Source organism: Mercenaria mercenaria, chromosome 12 (assembly GCF_021730395.1).
Source record: "Mercenaria mercenaria strain notata chromosome 12, MADL_Memer_1, whole genome shotgun sequence".
NCBI classification, from domain to species: domain Eukaryota; kingdom Metazoa; phylum Mollusca; class Bivalvia; order Venerida; family Veneridae; genus Mercenaria; species Mercenaria mercenaria.
This window is the reverse complement of record NC_069372.1, coordinates 30,933,818-30,952,325: the sequence shown is the minus strand read 5'-3', so window position 1 is coordinate 30,952,325 and position 18,508 is coordinate 30,933,818. Positions and strand designations below refer to the sequence as shown.

Sequence of the window (18,508 nt, the reverse complement as noted above, 5' to 3'; positions counted from 1 at the left end):
TATTACAATTTTAAGTACTCATCTTGAATAGTCTTCATCTTGACCTTCTGACTTACTTTCTTGTTTTTGAAGGTACAACATAGAAATTTGGACCACATGTATAACTTCTGATATAGATTTCAATACTCCGCTTTAATATTCTTAACCCTGACCTACTGACCTACTTTCTTGTTTTTGAAGCTACAGCAAAGAGATTTGGACCACTTGTATAATTTTGTAACAGATTTCAGTAGTTATCTTGAATAATCTGTACCATGACTTACTCACCTACAGTTGAACATCAATGGCTCGAACTCGGATCTTTCGAACACCTGGGATCGCTCGAACTCTTCGCCCGGTCCCAAATTTTTTCCTTCTTTATTCTATATAGTTTTACCTCGTATCGCTCGAACTTCGAGAATTCGGACTCTTGAACACATTTGGTGGTCCCCTTGGCTTAATTACAATGATAATTACACCTATTCTGTCGAACTGACAATTTGTCGCCGGAATGGCTTGTATTTACAAAGTTTTTCACACCTCTGCCTGACATTAGCCAAGCTTCCCCTTTAACCGGTGCGTGCGTAATTTTCACACGCTTATGTAAATAGCGTCGGTATACGACAAACAAATTAAACAAAGTGACTTTCGTTCATTGCAATGCTTTAATGGGCTTTGATTTATACGAATAAAATTATCTAAAATAATTGAGAATGTCTGTCTTTATTTTTAGCTCACTGAATTTTTGAAAAAAATGATGAGTTATTGTCATCACTTGAGCGTTGTCGTGCGTCGGCGTCGGTTGCCTGGTTAATTTTGTGTTTAGTCAGCTTTCCTCCTAAACTATCAAAGCATTCTTGAAACTTGGCATGGAGTTCCTTGTTCCTCTCATCAAATGTCAATGTTCCCTGTACATAGCAAGAGCAAAAAAACTCTCAACTGCTTTTTCAAGTTTATGACTTTTGTAACTTAATAAAGGTCTATAGACTTCTACTAAGTTTTAATGTTTAGGTCGAATTCTCCAAAACTACCCAGGGCTTATTTCTTTGAAAATTTAATTGTCTTTGTCACCTCTACAAGATGATCCATGAAATTTTCAAGAAACATAACGCCAGAGCTGGCCCTTTTCCAAATACGTGCCCTTTTGGAACTTTAAAAATCTTTTCTGTGGTGAAGTGCTTTTATATTTACACAGCTTGTTTAATCTAAAGATTTCAAATAGCGTATTCCTTAAAACTTGGCTGGTCACTTGTTCACCAATTTTATATGTGACATTTTACAAACTGGAAACATACTAGCCCATATTACATTTTAGTTCATCTGAATAGTTTTTTTGGACCTCTGCTTTTTGGTTAGTAAACATAGAATTGCAATTTACTTGTTAGATTTCATATGCTTTATAGTTCTAACTGACACTGTTTTCTTTTTAAGCTACAAAGTTTGGGACTTTAAAGAACGTTCGATATCTGAATATCTGTTGTTCACACTCATAACATAGCTGAACCACTGATACTGGAGCGAACATTTCGTCCAATTCCTTCTTTTTCTATTATTTATTAGCCCTTTTCGGACTTGAAAAATTTTGGTCCCTTGGTTAATATATTTAATTCAACTTTCTCTCACTAAATTATCCAAAGCTATGCTTTAAAACTTGCAACAGTTTTTCACCTCTAGTGGACACTTACCAGAAACATTAACTCTATCTGCGTATTTTGCAACGTAGTAATGCCGGTTTAGACAATTAAAAATACTTTGTTCATGGCAATGCAATGCTTTATTATACAAAAAATATCAAATAATGACAAGTCTGCTCTTATTTTTAGCCCACCATCATCAGATGGTGGGCTATTCAAATCACTCTGCGTCCGTGGTCCGGCGTCCTTCTTCCGTCCGTCCGTCCGTCCGTCCTTCCGTTAACAATTTCTCGTTATCGCATCTCCTCAGAAACTACCAGGGGGATTTTGACCAAACTTGTCAGAATAATGTATTGGTACCCTAGTTGTGTCCCCCTGAAAATCAGACTGGTTCAACAATTTTTTAGTATGTTATGGCCCTTTGTTTATTTCTATAATTTACATAGATTTATATAGGGAAAAACTTTAAAAATCTTCTTGTCCAAAACCACAGAGCCTAGGGCTTTGATATTTGGTATGAAGCATCATCTAGTGGTCCTCTACCAAAAGATTCAAATCATTTCCCATGGGTCTAATATGGCCCCGCCCCGGGGGTCACATGGTTAATATAGACTTATATAGGGAAAAACTTTGAAAAACCTCTTGTCCAAAACCACAGGGTCTAGGGCTTTGATATTTTGTATGTGACATCATCTAGTGGTCTTCTACTAAGTTTGTTCAAATTGTCCCCCTAGGGTCAAATATGGCCCCGCCCCGGGGGTCACATGGTTTACATAGACTTATATAGAGAAAAACTTTGAAAATCTTCTTGTCCAAACCACAAAGCCTAGGGCTTTGATATTTGTAATGTAGCACCATCTAGTGGTTCTCTACCAAGTTTGTTAAAATTATCCCCCTAGGGTCAAATATGACCCCGCCCTGGGGGCCACATGGTTCATATAGACATATATAGGGAAAAGCTTTTAAAAACTTCTTGTCAATAACCTACAACATTCAAATTTGGACCACATGTATGGTTTTGAGTGGCAAGATGAACCTTGACATGAGTTGACCTTGATTTTGACCTAGTCACCTACTTTCACATTTCTGTAGCTACAACCTTCAAATTTGGACCACATGCATAGTTTTGTGCACTGAAAAAAACTTTGACCTTGACATTGACCTAGTGACCTACTTTCACATTTTTGAAGGTACAGGCTTCAAATTTGGACCACATGCATAGTTTCGTGTTCCGAAATGAAATTTGACCTTGATTTTGACTCAGTGACCTACTTTCACATTTCTCAAGCTACAGCCTTCAAATTTGGACCACATGCTTGGTTTTGTGTACCGAAACAAACTTTGACCTTTTACATTGACCTAGTGACCTACTTTCACATTTTTGAAGGTACAGGCTTCAAATTTGGACCACATGCATAGTTCTGTATTCCGAAATACAATTTGACCTTGATTTTGACCTAGTGACCTACTTTCACATTTCTCAAGCTACAGCCTTCAAATTTGGACCACTTGCATAGTTTTGTGTACCGAAATGAACTTTGACCTTAAGATTGACCTAGTGACCTACTTTCACATTTTTGTAGCTACAGCCTTCAAATTTGGACCACATGCATGGTTTTGTGTACCAAAACAAACTTTGACCTTTACATTGACGTAGTGACCTACTTTCACATTTTTGAAGGTACAGGCTTCAAATTTGGACCACATGCATAGTTCTGTATTTCGAAATAAAATTTGACCTTGATTTTGATCTAGTGACCTACTTTCACATTTCTCAAGCTACAGCCTTCAAATTTGGACCACTTGCATAGTTTTGTGTACCGAAATGAACTTTGACCTTAAGATTGACCTAGTGACCTACTTTCACATTTCTGTAGCTACATGCTTCAAATTTAGACCACATGCATAGGATTGTGTACCAAAACAAACTTTGACCTTGACATTGACCTAGTGACCTACTTTCACATTTTTGAAGATACGGGCTTCAAATTTGGACCACATGCATAGATTTGTGTTGTGAAGTGAAATTTGACCTTGATTTTGACCTAGTGACCTACTTTCACATTTCTCAAGCTACAGTCTTCAAATTTGGACCACTTGCATAGTTTTGTGTACCGAAATAAACTTTGACCTTAAGATTGACCTAGTGACCTACTTTCAAATTTCTCAAACTACAGCCTTCAAACTTGATGCACATGCATAGTTTTGTGTACAAAGAACTTTGTCCTTGAAATTGATCTAGTGACCTACTTTCACATTTCTCAAGCTACATCTTTCGAATTTGGACCACATGCACAGTGTTGTGTACGGAAATGAAATTTGACCTTGAGCTAATCATTAAGTCTTGAAATTTGGAACACTCAAAAATGGCACATTGGTGGGCGCCAAGATCACTCTGTGATCTCTTGTTTCTGCATAAAATAGGGAGATTCGATGTCAACTTTCATACTGCTTTCGCATGGCTGAACAACTTAGTAAAGGACCCGGAAATGGGTGGATAGCTAAGTCGGCTGCTGGAAAGCAATTTATTTGATAATATTTGTACTTGTGCTTAACTATGATTCATAAATGTTTGCTATTCTTGTCTTTCTATTTGATGCTGTCTTCACCAAAATTCTTATAATTATATTAGTGTTTTATCTGTGTTTTATTTTCGTATCTATGTCATGTTTGAAAATAAATAATAAAGCATATTTCAGCGTTCGTTTTTTTATTTATCATCGTATCATACACACAGTTAGGTACAATATGACAATATATTACGATGTAAGGTTTGTAACACATCATGTCCTCGAATTCCCGAATTCAAAATGGCTGCCATTTGGATGGCTCGAACAACGGAAAACTTGAACTAATTTCCACTGGACCCTCGAGTTCGAGCTATCGAAGTTTGACTGTAGTTTTTTAGCTTTTTGAGCACAAAGTGATCATGGTGAGGTATTGTGATCACGCTGTGACCGTCGTGCATGTGTCCATCTGTCGGTCAAATCGTCTGTCCGTCTTTTGTCAACAATTTTGTTTAAACAACATCTCCTCCAAAACAATTGAATGGACTTTGATGCAACTTGGCATGGATGTTCCTTGTATGATCCTCTACCAAAATTATTCAAATGGTTCCGCTTGGTTATACATAGTGGCCACCAGAGCTAAAAATAGAAAAATCTTCAAACGACGTCTCCTCCTAAACCGACGATCCGATTTTGAAATAATTTCACACAGATGGTCCTTATGTCACCCTCTACCAAGATTGTTCAAATTATACTGATTCATGAATAAACATGGTCACCAGGGGGCGTGGTCACTTTTCCCTATATGTATATAGTGGAAATTAAAAAAATCTTCTTGTTTGAAACTGCTTGCCCGATTTTAAAATAGTTTTACACAAATGGTCCTTGTGTGACCCTCTACCAAGATTGTTCAAATTATTTTGATTCGTTAAAAAACATGGCCACCAGAGGGCATAGTCACTTTTCCCTGTATGTATATAGTGGAAACTTTAAAAATCTTATGTGAAACTGCTAACCCAATTTTAGAATAATTTTACACAAATGGTCCTTGTGTGACCCTCTACCAAGATTGTTCAAATTATATCGATTCATTAAAAAACATGGCCGTCAGGGGGCATGGTCACTTCTCCATATATGTATATAGTGGAAATTAAAAAAATCTTCTTGTGTGAAACTGCTGACCTGAGTTCTGAATAATTTCACACAAATGGTCCTTGTGTGACCCTCTATCAAGATTGTTGAAATTATACTGATTTGTCAAAAAGCATGGCCGCCAGAGGGCGTGGTCATTTTTCCCTATATGTATATAGTGGAAACTTAAGAATCCTCTTGTGTGAAACTGCAAGCCTGATTTTAAAATAATTTTACACAAATGGAACTTGTGTGACCTTCTACAAATAGTGTTCAAATTTTTCTGATACATCAAAAAACATGGCCGCCAGAGGGCGTGGTCACTTTTCATCAACAATTTCTTTAAACAGTATCTCCTCCAAAACCACTGAATGGATTTTAATGAAACTTTACACAAATGATCTCTGGGTAACCCTCTTTCAAAATTGTTCAAATGGTTGTGGTTCATTGAACATAAGGGTCTTTTTGGTTAAAAATAGGTTTTTAGCTATCAGACTTTAAAAATACTTTTCTCTAGATCGAGCTTTGATATTTGGCATGTGATATAAGGATTTCATACATGCCATATTTTCAGACTGTCAGTAAGGGAGATTTGCCTCAACAGGGCTTTTTTTAAGGGAGATTTGGGTAAAAATAAGGGAGACTTTTATTTGCTCATTTTTACGCGCTAAACAGCCGTTTTCATGAAAAACTCATCAAGTTTTCTGTATTGAATTGATGAGTGGAGCCAACAGTTGTGTACAGAATGCATGATTTTTACTTACAGCACTTTAATTAATCCAAGGAAATTCAGAATTCCATGAAGAATTGAACCAGGAACTTTGTTTTTGCTTTATGTGTTGATGCTTCTCCATCTGGAGAGAGTGATCTTTTTGACATGTTTAAGCAAACAATACTCAAAAGATTGCAGAGATATCATGGCATAACAGTCTTTTAAAGGCAGTCATTTCATAAACAAAAATGAGAGTCATTCTATTGCTGGATTGTCCATATTTAGATTAAAACTACATGTATTTAAACTGGGAATTCTTCTCCCGTTAATAATTGTAACATGACAATATCACAAAGGAATGGCAGTTAATTCTTTGGGCAGTATGAATTGCAATTTATTTCATAAAATACACTTATCCGAATTCATGTTTGTCCGAAATTCTGTGTAGTCTGATATTAACTCGCCAATTTTTTTTAAATCGTGGTTGATTTTTTGCATGTTACATGCAAGTATTTAAATTGAGAAGCATGAACTCTGTGTTAGCTCTTACCGGTCTCATCTTCTGATGGCTCGATAACTGTTGAGGTCAGCGAAAACGAAAGTACACTTTGGCAGGTGGCGGTAAAATGACGTAATTTTAAGACTGGTTTACATATTGTTTTAAAAACTACGCATCAGTGACTTTGATGTTATTGAATCAGTCTAAAATCTTGAATGCACATGTTTACAATTGCCTACGGGTAAGATTAAATGGTTAATTGTTTGCAGATGGTGACAGTAGTGGGAAAGGTAATTAATGCCTCAGGCGTGTATCTCTCGATGATTATAGACAACTATCAAAATTATATTTGAAGTGTATTTCCGGGCTACTCGATATTGAAGTATTTTCTAAAGGTCTACATTGGGTCCGAGATACGATTTTTCGACAGAGGACTTTTTTTTTTTGAATTTATATTTTTACTGGAGGTTTTCATGTCCCGGCGGGAGACCGGGAGATATACTGAAAATACGGGAGAAAAAGTCTCCCGGCGGGAGATATGGCATGTATGAGATTTGACTCTTCCATACTTGACCAAATTATTAGCCTAAGGTAAAAAAATGGCCGTGCCCCTGTGTGTGACATGTACTTACTATAGGCTTTGATATAAGAAACATTGAAAATCTTCTTCTCTGAATCAATAATAGCTAGAGCCTTGATATTTGGTGTGTGATATCAGATTTGTAATTTTTGTTTTAATTATTCAAATTATTGCCCTAGGTTCAAAAATGTATGTGACATGTATATAATATAGGCTAACATAGAAGAAACCTAACTCTGTACTTATACAGACACACTTGAAGCCTTGTACACAGGTGAGTGCTTTAGGGTCAATGATCCTCCTGTTCGTTTTTGAAGCTTTAGCAAAGAAATTTGTTCAAGCAAGCAGCTAAACTCGGGTGAGCGATATAGGGCCATCATGGCCCTCTTGTTAACTTTTAAAGTTTTATAAAGTTCTTACTGGCAAATCAAGCACTGAGAAAAGAGGAGCTTGCTGTCTTATGGACAGCTCTTGTTAATAAAGTGATCCATGCCTTTTCAGTTCTCAAACGGATGTTTGTATCCTTAGACGTTGTTTGTATAATAGTTATGGTTGCATTGTTGACTTCATGGTCAGCATAGGTAAATGCGGCTAATGGTACTTTGCGGAACGGAACGAAATGGAACGGAACAAGTTAAGAGGCACCCAACTGGGTATAATCAAAATGTAAAAAAAACAATGCTTTCAAACTAATCAGACCACCATCTGTGATAAAAAATAACCTATTGTATTCGATTCATTGTCCTGGTTAGGCGCATGTTAGTGACAAATGAAGACTGTTCTTCTTCACTTACAGTTTAATTGTAGCTGTATCAATATAATTGTAACTCTATGTACTATCTACAGAATTTGAAACTGAGAATGGGTGCCAATGCTTGCAAAACGTATGAGCTGCAGAAGCAGTGCACGAAACTAGTCAGTTGGTTGTCTGTGGTACAAGCTGAAATCACATCAAGTAAATATTTCTTATTCTGTTCCGTTCCGCAAAATACCATTACCTATATAGCTAATGGTACTTTGCGGAACGGAATGGAACCAAGTCAGGAATAAAGCTCAGCTGCATCTAATGTAGAAATGACTAATCTCAATATGTTATAAACATCACCAGAAGTTAAATCGTAATGTGTCAGATGTAATCATTACTTGACGATTACAGCAAGACCATTCTTCTTTTCACTTACAGATTGTAGGTGTATACTGTATAACTCCGTATTAACGCCCCCCCCCCCCCCCCCCCCCCCTCTAATTAACGCCCCCCACGTTTTTTGGGGAAAATAAAAAAATCTTACCTTCAAAAATTGGTCCTAGATCCAACACAATAATATCCAGATAATAACAATTCCATAACAATACAAATGAATTAAAAAAAAAAACCACACTTTATTAACACAAACTTTTAAACATGTCAACAGGCATGGCACAAATAAATCTACTGTGTGTAAGTACTGAATATGCCACGCTTTAAACGCTACAGTATTGATCGAATTTAACTCGGATGATGTCACTCAGCGCGCGACTTTACACAGATTCCCAGTACGATTACATATCGGGTTATGTCAGTGCATGAATTGGGATGAATAAGGGGGCGTTTATACGAGTTACTGACATTGTTTGGATCAAATTTTTCGTAAAATACATCGCCTCCGGGGGCGTTTAAACGGGGTTATACGGTACTTGTTACTCTGATTCTATTGTACTATCTACAAATTTAGAAGCTGAGAATGCTTGCAAAATGTATTTGCTGCACAAGCAGTGCTTGATACTAGTCAGTTGGTTGTCTGTGGTACAAGCTGAAATCACATCAAGTAAAATATTTCTTGTTCCGTTCCATTCCGCAAAATACCATTACCTATATAGCTAATGGTACTTTGCGGAACAGAACGGAACCAAGTCAGGAATAAAGCTCAGCTGCATCTAATAGTTATTTATTTATTTGTTTTGGGTTTAGCGCCGTTTTTCAACAGTATTTCAGTCATGTAATTTCAGTTAACCTAACCAGTGTTCCTGGATTCTGTACCAGTACAAACCTGTTCTCTGCAAGTAACTGCCAACTTCCCCACATGAATTATCAGAGGTGGATGACGAATGATTTCAGACACAATGTCTTTTATCAAAACGTCACGGAGAACATACGCCCCGCCCAGGGATCGAACTCAGGACCCCGCGATTCGTAGACCAACGCTCTCCCTACTGAGCTAAGCGGGTGGGCTGCATCTAATGTAGAACTGACTAATCTGAATATGGTATAAACATCAAGAGAAGTTAAATCATAATGTGTCAGATGTCATCATTTCTTGAAGATTATAGCAAGACCGTTTAGAAACTGAGAATGTGTGCCAATGCTTGCAAAACGTATTTGCTGCAGAAGCAGTGCATGAAACTAGTCTGTTGGTTGTCTGTTGTACAAGCTGAAAATATTTCTTGTTCCGTTCCGTTCCGCAAAATACCATTACCTATATAGCTAATGGTACTTTGCGGAACGGAACGGAACCATCAAAGAAAAGATCCCACATTCATCCCCCACGTCATTACAATGACTGGCTCTAAGTTTCCAGTACTGTCTACAAAGTGTTACCCCTGAAGGACATATTGCCAAACTGAACAAACTAAAACAAGATTTCACATTCATCGGTGACATCATTACGATGAGCAGCCCTGATTTACAAACACCGACGACACACTATAACCCCTGAAAACGCCCTATTGATCAGTGCATATTGTAATGTTTGGTGCAGGTCTTAAGAAGACCTACATAGTGCTATGGAAAACTGTTTTAGTTGTTTTGAACCTTGATTGGCTTGACTAGTCGTTAAAGAGTTAGCTCCCTTAAATAGTTTCATGCCATTTGCAATGCTAACCTCGGTGAGTTTATTTTTAGTAATTTAGTCCATTTATGTGGCCCCTTGGTGTAAGTTATGTTTCTTTTTGTTTTTCCACTATAAAATGTGCATGTTTATGTTTAAAGGTAAATTAAGATGAGCAAATTTCTGCATTATTAGACGCTATATCGCATTATATTTTTATTCCTAGCTAAACTCTATACCGTACGGTATATAAATCGGTCCGGGTCATTAGGTCATAATGCACTAAATGTTACTAGAGATTGAATGGTGCTGTTTTAAAAGATTTGGTGTTAAATTACTGTGCTAAATGCTTAACAGACTAAAGGTTTTGTATTATTACAAGTATATTTGTAAATTGTAATGACTTATTTTTGTGAACCTTATATTTGTGATTGGTATGTTTTTTGTGTACTTTCAGCATTCAAAGAGTTATAAAAATAAATAGATTGGCAACTTGAAAGGCATAATGAGCAAATCTCGCCAACATCCCGCGGCTGCAAACGAGATCTCGTTACCGGAAGTTCTCTACGCGCCATTTTATATGCGAAAGAATGACTGTCAGTTAATCAATTATCACCGTATGACCAGGCTTTTTTATAGTAAGAAGCATGTATTTTGTGCTTAAGACTATTTCATATTAAACAAATGTTGATTTAGAAGCTAACATGTATGTTATTATTATGTAGTTTTAAAGGTACAAATTGCAACTCCATGCTTGCTTCACTGAGATAACGCCGAATCACGCTCGGACGCGAGATTACAGCCAGTTGCCATTCTGTGTATTTTATACTTCTTTGCAGCATTTTAGTAAGCTTTTAGCAAAGACATTTAAATTAAACACCCAAAATATTGCGATATAGCATCTAATTATGAAGAAATTTGCTCGTTTTAATAACCTTTAAACGTAAACATGCATATTTCATTGTAGAAAAACAAAAAGGGTCATTACTTACACCATAGGGCTATATAAATGGACTAAATTTGTCCAGTATAGCAAAGCAAATGGCTTCGAAACTATATAAGGGAGCTAACTCTTCAATGACTAGGGAAGCCCATCAAGGTTTAAAACAACTAAAACCAAAGCATTATGTACGCCGTCTTAACACCTGCAGCAAACATCACACTCCAGAATATAGTAAAAAAAAGTACACAACCGAAAGCACAAATTCAAATACACATATTCTTTTGCTGCAAATCATCCATGACCTGACCCCCAACGCAAATTGTTACAATAATAATATGTTAAAAATAAGGCTTGAAAATTACGAAACCACCCGTTATAAATAAAAACTACTATAGGGAGTTCCGTTATTATATCATCAATTCACTTAATTGAAGTATTTGATAGTCCTATTAGAAATAAATTTATCATGTTCAGTTCCGTTCCGTTAAATACCATTACCTATATGGGTATTGGTATTTTGCGGAACGAAACGGAACCAACAAAGAAAGTTATTTCGTTCATGGTTTACCCCATTTAAGTGACAAATATTTCCCCCGAAAAAACGTCCCACAGGTCGGCGCATGCATATTCTTGTGCTGCAAATCACTTATGAATTGACCATGACCCTAGCTGCAATGTTGTAAAATATGGCTTGAAAATTACGAAAACATCAGTTATGAATAAAAACTAATACAATGGACATCGAACTTGCGACCACCTCTATTCAGCAATTTTTAGCTCACCTGTCACAAAGTGACAAGGTGAGCTTTTGTGATTGCACGGTGTCCGTCGTCCGTTGTGCGTCCGTGCGTGCGTCCGTAAACTTTTGCTTGTGACCACTCTGGAGGTCACATTTTTCATGGGATCTTTATGAAAGTTGGTCAGAATGTTCATCTAGATGATATCTAGGTCAAGTTCGAAACTGGGTCACGTGCCATCAAAAACTAGGTCAGTAGGTCTAAAAATAGAAAAACCTTGTGATCTCTCTAGAGGCCATATATTTCACAAGATCTTCATGAAAATTGGTCAGAATGTTCACCTTGATGATATCTAGGTCAAGTTCGAAACTGGGTCAAGTGCCGTCAAAAACCAGGTCAGTAGGTCTAAAAATAGAAAAACCTTGTGACCTCTCTAGAGGCCATATATTTCATAAGATCTTCATGAAAATTGGTCAGAATGTTCTCCTTGATGATATCTAGGTCAAGTTCGAAACTGGGTCACGTGCCTTTTAAAACTAGGTCAGTAGGTCAAATAATAGAAAAACCTTGTGACCTCTCTAAAGGCCATATTTTTCATGGGATCTGTATGAAAGTTGGTCTGAATGTTCATCTTGATGATATCTAGGTCAGGTTCGAAACTGGGTCACGTGCGTTCACAAACTAGGTCAGTAGGCCTAAAAATAGAAAAACCTTGTGACCTCTCTAGAGGCCATACTTGAGAATGGATCTCCATAAAAATTGGTCAGAATGTTCACCTTGATGATATCTAGGCCAGATTTGAAAGTGGGCCACGTGCCTTCAAAAACTAGGTCAGTAGGTCAAATAATAAAAAAAACCTTGTGACCTCTCTAGAGGCCATATATTTCATGAGATCTTCATGAAAATAGGTCAGAATGTTCAACTTGATGATATCTAGGTCAAGTTCGAAACTGGGTCACGTGCCATCAAAAACTAGGTCAGTAGGTCAAATAATAGAAAAACCTTGTGACCTCTCTAAAGGCCATATTTTTCATGGGATCTGTATGAAAATTGGTCTGAATGTTCATCTTGATGATATCTAGGTCAAGTTCTAAACAGGGTCATGTGCGGTCAAAAACTAGGTCAGTAGGTCTAAAAATAGAAAAACCTTGTGACCTCTCTAGAGGCCATACTTGTGAATGGATCTCCATAAAAATTGGTCAGAATGTTCACCTTGATGATATCTAGGCCAGATTTGAAACTGGGCCACGTGCCTTCAAAAACTAGGTCAGTAGGTCAAATAATATAAAAAACCTTGTGACCTCTCTAGAGGCCATACTTTTCATGGGATCTGTATGAAAGTTGGTCAGAATGTTCATCTTGATGATATCTAGGTCAAGTTTGAAACTGGGTCAACTGCGTTCAAAAACTAGGTCAGTAGTCTAAAATTATTAAAATCTTTTGACCTCTTTAGAGGCCATATTTTTCAATGGATCTTCATGAAAATTGATCTGAATGTTCACCTTGATGATATCTAGGGGAAGTTCTAAACTTGGTCACGTGCGGTCAAAAACTAGGCCAGCAGGTATAAAAATAGAAAAACCTTGTGACCTCTCTAGAGGCCATATTTTTCATGAGATCTTCATGAAAATTAGTGAGAATGTTCACCTTGATGATATCTAGATAAAGTTCAAAACAGGGTCATGTATCTTCGAAAACTAGGTCAATAGGTCAAATAATAGAAAAACCTTACGACATCTCTAGAGACCATATTTTTCAATGGATCTTCATGAAAATTGGTCAGAATTTTTATCTTGATAATGTCTAGGTCAAGTTCAAAACTGGGTCACATGAGCTCAAAAACTAGGTCACTTTGTCAAATAATAGAAAAAAACGACGTCATACTCAAAACTGGGTCATGTGGGAAGAGGTGAGCAATTCAGGACCATCATGGTCCTCTTGTTATATTAAACGACCAGTCAAAATCCCTCCGGAACGTTCTCAGTATATAAATTCATTCCATTAAAAGACTTTTCTACTAAACGACTAGCGACCACATTAATGTATTCGGGGACAGGTAAATTATTCAACAAAAGTATCTATTAAGCGATCGGGTACCAAAATTTTACCGGATTTCTTCATTTGTGTAATTAGCGAGTACGTTTTGCATATGACTGAATGCAATTAACCTTTGTATCAGTCAAACTGACAAACAATCTAGCCATAATTTTCACGGTTAGTGGACTTGGAAAAGTGTTGACGATGTTAAAACAGATTTTGAAACCATACATGTATGTTCATAATAAATACAGTTACATTACCAGTTAAAATAACTTTCCTTTTCATCTGACTGAAATTCATTAAGAGACCACTTCTTAGCAGTCCCTTGGGTGGTCTCTTAATACAATGTCGACTGTATACGGAATTCCATAATATCATATATTCATATCAATTAAATTATTTTAATAGTGTCATTAAAATAAATCTATCCTGTTCTGTTCCGTTCCGTTAAATACCATTACCTATATGGGTATTGGTATTTTGCGGAACGGAACGGAACCAACTTAAAAGATATCACATTCAACTGTAACTTCAGTATAATGACCTGCTTTTATTTTGTAAAACTGTTGACAGAAGTTTGCAACACTTTTGACAATTTTTTTTTCATTAAAATGCTGTACAAATGAATGCATATTTCTGTACTATAAACCTCCCATGGTGTACGTACAGCAACAGTATTTCGTGTCAAAGGAAACGTTTTTGATTTAATCCAAGAAATTAAGTTGAATAAACTACAAAGATATGCTTCCATAGTTATTATACAGATGTAATTCGGTTCCTGCGACGTTTCTGCGGGTACGTGTTTTAGTTATGTGTTAAGGATTTAAGAATATTCGACTCGTATATTATTTAATCAAGTAAAATGAACACTGTCGTTTTTTCAACTTACTTGATAAAAATATTTCATTACATATTTAAATAAAAAAAATCACCGAAAATATGAAAAATGGAAACCTGTAAGGCCTGAAAAAGTTACTTGTTTCTGCTGACGGCTCTGAAAAAAATAGGGTAGGTAGGTAGACAAACTTTTTGTTTGTTTGTTTGGGCATCAGACCATGTGAGAACTACTTGAAGTTTCTTGTTAATATCCTGTCTTAAACTTTATTCAGTATGACAAATTTATTTAAGTGTTCCTATATTATAAAAGATAATTAAAAAGAGCATCTTTGTACTAGTTTCAGGGGTGTTAGCAGAATAAAACAGAAATCCTATAAAAAGTTCCCTTCCAGAACTGTACGTTGCAAAGCAGACAGGTTTTTCTGACAGAGATTTATCACTTTGGATACACATAGAAATATAAATGTTTGGAATTGTAAATTTAGTACATGTATTATATTATGTTTCTGTGAAGAAATCTTCTCATGAATTACAATACAGGTATAATAAGTCAGGCCATCAGAAATATCTACATGGTATTAGTCTTGTGGTTTCAGATATGTTCAATGTTTTTTCTCCCATACTTTTGTAGAATGAACTGCCTGTTATAAATTGTATATCTCACAACCCCAAAAAGTACCTGTATATAGTGAGTAAATGCATTAATACAATCTATGAATTGATATTATTAAGAACAGAACTGAATTGTTGTTGAAATGTTCTTGTTTGCTCACCTGAGCCAAATGCACAAGGTTAGCTATTTTGATCGCTCACCGTCGTCCGTCCGTCTACACTTTCCTTTAAACAGCATCTCCTCCTAAACCATCAGGCCAATTTTAATGAAACTTCACAGGGATGTTCCTTCGATCGTCTTCTTTAAAAATGTTCAAGGAATTGAATTCCATATAGATTTCTGGTTGCCATAGCAACCGAAAGGAAAAACTTTAAAAATCTTCTTGTCTAAAACCACAGGTCATAGGGCTTTTATATTTAGTATGTTATTTATTTGTTGTGTTTAACGTCGCACCAACACAATTATTGGTCATATGGCGACATTCCAGCTTTGATGGCGGAGGAAGACCATAGGTGCCCCTCCATGCATTATTTCATCACGAGCGGGCACCTGGGTAGAACCTCCGACCTTCCTTAAGCCAGCTTGATGGCTTCCTCACATGAAGTATTTAGTATGTAGCATCATCAAGTGGTCCTCTACCAAGGTTGTTCAAATTATAGTGGTTCTGTACCAAGGTTGTTCAAATTATTCCCCTAGGGTCAAATATAGCCCCGCCCTGGGGGTAACATATGGTTTACAGAGACTTATATACGGAAGACTTTGAAAATCTTCTGGTCCAAAACCACAAGGCATAGAGCCTTAATATTTGGCCTGCGGTATCATCTAATGGTCCTCTATACAGATTGATTGTTCAAAATATGCCCCTGGAGAAAAAGAGGCCCCGTCCCGGGGGTCCCACGTTTTACATAGAGTTATAGAAAAAAAAACTTAAACATTTTCTTGTCTGAAACCAAAAGACCTAGGCCTTTGATATTTAGTATGTAGCATTGCCTTTTGGTTCCCTACCAAAATTATTCAAATTAAGCCCCTGGGGTGAAAAGAGGCCCCGCTCTGGGGGTCTCAAGTTTTACATAGACTTACATAGGAAAAAACTTTTAAAAATCTTCTTGACTGAAAATTCAAGGCCTAGGCTTTTGATATTTAGTATGTAGCATTGCCTAGTGGCTCTCTAACAAGATTGTTCAAGCTATGCCCCTGGGGGGAAAGAGGCCCCGTCCAGAGTGTCATATAGTAATCTTCAAGTAATGATTACATCTGACACATTATGATTTAACTTCTGGTGATGTTTATAATATATTCAGATTAGTCATTTCTACATTAGATGCAGCTGAGCTTTATTCCTGAATTGGTTCTGGTTCGTTCCACAAAGTACCATTAGCTATATAGGTAATGGTATTCTGCGGAATGGAACGGAACAAGAAATATTTTACTTGATGTGATTTCAGCTTGCACCACAGACAACCAACTGACTAGTTTCATGCACTGATTCTGCAACAAATACGTTTTGCAAGCATTGGCACACATTCTCAGTTTCTAAATTTGTAGATAGTACATAGAATCTGAGTAACAAGTATACACCTAGAAACTGTAAGTGAAAAGAAGGATGGTCTTGTTGTAATCTTCAAGTAAGGATTACATCTGACACATTATGATTTAACTTCTGTTGATGTTTATAATATATTCAGACTAGTCAGTTCTACATTAGATGCAGCTGAGCTTTATTCCTGACTTGGTTCCGTTCAGCAAAGTACCATTAGCTATATAGGTAATGGTATTTTGCGGAACGGAACGGAACAAGAAATATTTTACTTGATGTGATTTCTGCTTGCACCACAGACAACCAACTGACTAGTTTCGTGCACTGCTTCTGCAACAAATACGTTTTGCAAGCATTGGCACCCATTCTCAGTTTCAAATACTGTAGATAGTTACAATTATATTGATACAGCTACAATTAAACAAACTGTAAGTGAAAAGAAGAACAGTCTTCATTTGTCACTAACATGAGTCTAACCAGGACAATGAATCAAATGCGATAGGTTATTTTTTATCAGAGATGGTGGTCTGATTAGTTTGAAAGCATTGTTTTTTGCATTTTGATTATACCCCATGGGGTGCCTGTTAACTTGTTCTGTTCCATTCCGCAAAGTACCATTAGCCGGTAAATGGCAAGAAACTGGTCTACCATGTTTGTTCAGTTGGTGGCACTTGGCCCTTTTTAGGGCCCACTTGAGCTTAAAATAGAAATACCTTTAAGTACTTATTCTTATGAACCGCTAACATCATTATAAGGTCATAATGCAAAATTTGTTCAAATAGGAGCACTTGGCCCTTTTAGGGGCCACTTGAGCTTAAAATAGAAATACCTTTAAGTACTTTTTCTTATGAACCGCTAACATCATTATAAGGTCATATGCAAAATTTGTTCAAATAGGGGCACTTGGGCCCTTTTAGGGGCCACTAGAGTTAAAATAGAAATACCTTTGAGTGATTTCTTCTAATGGTTAAGCATTATTGGTGTGTGACAGCAAAATATAGAAAAAACCTGTAAATGACTTTTGCTTTAATGAACAGCTTAAAGGATTTTCACCAAACCCAGTTAGAAGCAAAGTCAGATGGTAAAGGATTTCTTCAGGTGAGCGACTCTTGCCCATTTGGGCCTCTTGTTCTTTCTTAAACTGTTTGTTAATTTTTAGGATGACCCAAGTAATGTGTTTAAGATGCCTACACCAATCAAGTTAAAGTTTGAGAGAGGTATAGGGTACCAGGATACAAGAATACCCCCACCTTTACTCAGCAGTGATCCTCCATTAGATATTCATAAGGTAAGTTGAAGTGCAACTAAATGCCTAAATAATGCGTCTAATTTAGTATGTAGGCTCGTTTTTGCATATAAATGTCATTGTCTTTCTATTTAAAAATCTCTGGAACTGCTTGCCCAGTTTCAAAATAGTTTCACTGTAATGTTTTTTAGCTCGACTATTCTATTTACCCCGGCGTCGGTTAAAGTTTTTATGAAATGGTAATATCTTGTATACCATCAAAGATATTTACTTCAAACTTGAAACACTTATTTATTATAACAGTCTATATCTGTAGGCAAGAGTAGATAACTCTGTTGATTATTTTGGCTGAATTATGGCCCTTTTTGGACTTGGAAAGTAGGTCAGATTTCGTACAAGTCCAAGTTTTGTAAAACACTATTTGACATGTGGCTTTGAAACTTTGAACACTTGTTTATTATAACAGCCTATATCTGTAAGCAAGAGTATATAACTCTGTCAAATATTTTGGTGCAATTATGGCCCTTTTTAGTTCATTTGATTTTTTTGAAAAAAAATGATGAGTTATTGTCATCACTTGATAGGCGTCGGAGTTGGCATTGCCTGGTTAAGATTTATGTTTAGGTCAGCTTTTCTCCTATACTGTCAAAGCTATTGATTTAAAACTTGCAACACTTGTTCACCATCAATAGCTGACTCTTCACAGCAA

General features: G+C 36.5%; 1 protein-coding gene across 2 annotated transcripts in view; it reads left to right on the top strand.

Moving 5' to 3' along the window:
- LOC123533937 (protein lin-37 homolog) overlaps positions 1–18,508 on the top strand; it is a 121,234-nt gene that overhangs the window by 81,146 nt on the left and 21,580 nt on the right. Inside the window, exon 5 of one of the 2 annotated variants that reach the window (XM_045315925.2) lies at positions 17,713–17,841. The exons of the other annotated variant lie outside the window; for it this stretch is intronic. Within the exon in view, the coding sequence (XP_045171860.1) occupies positions 17,713–17,841 (129 nt within the window). The remainder of the gene's footprint in view (positions 1–17,712; positions 17,842–18,508) is intronic. 2 annotated transcript variants of the gene reach the window in all.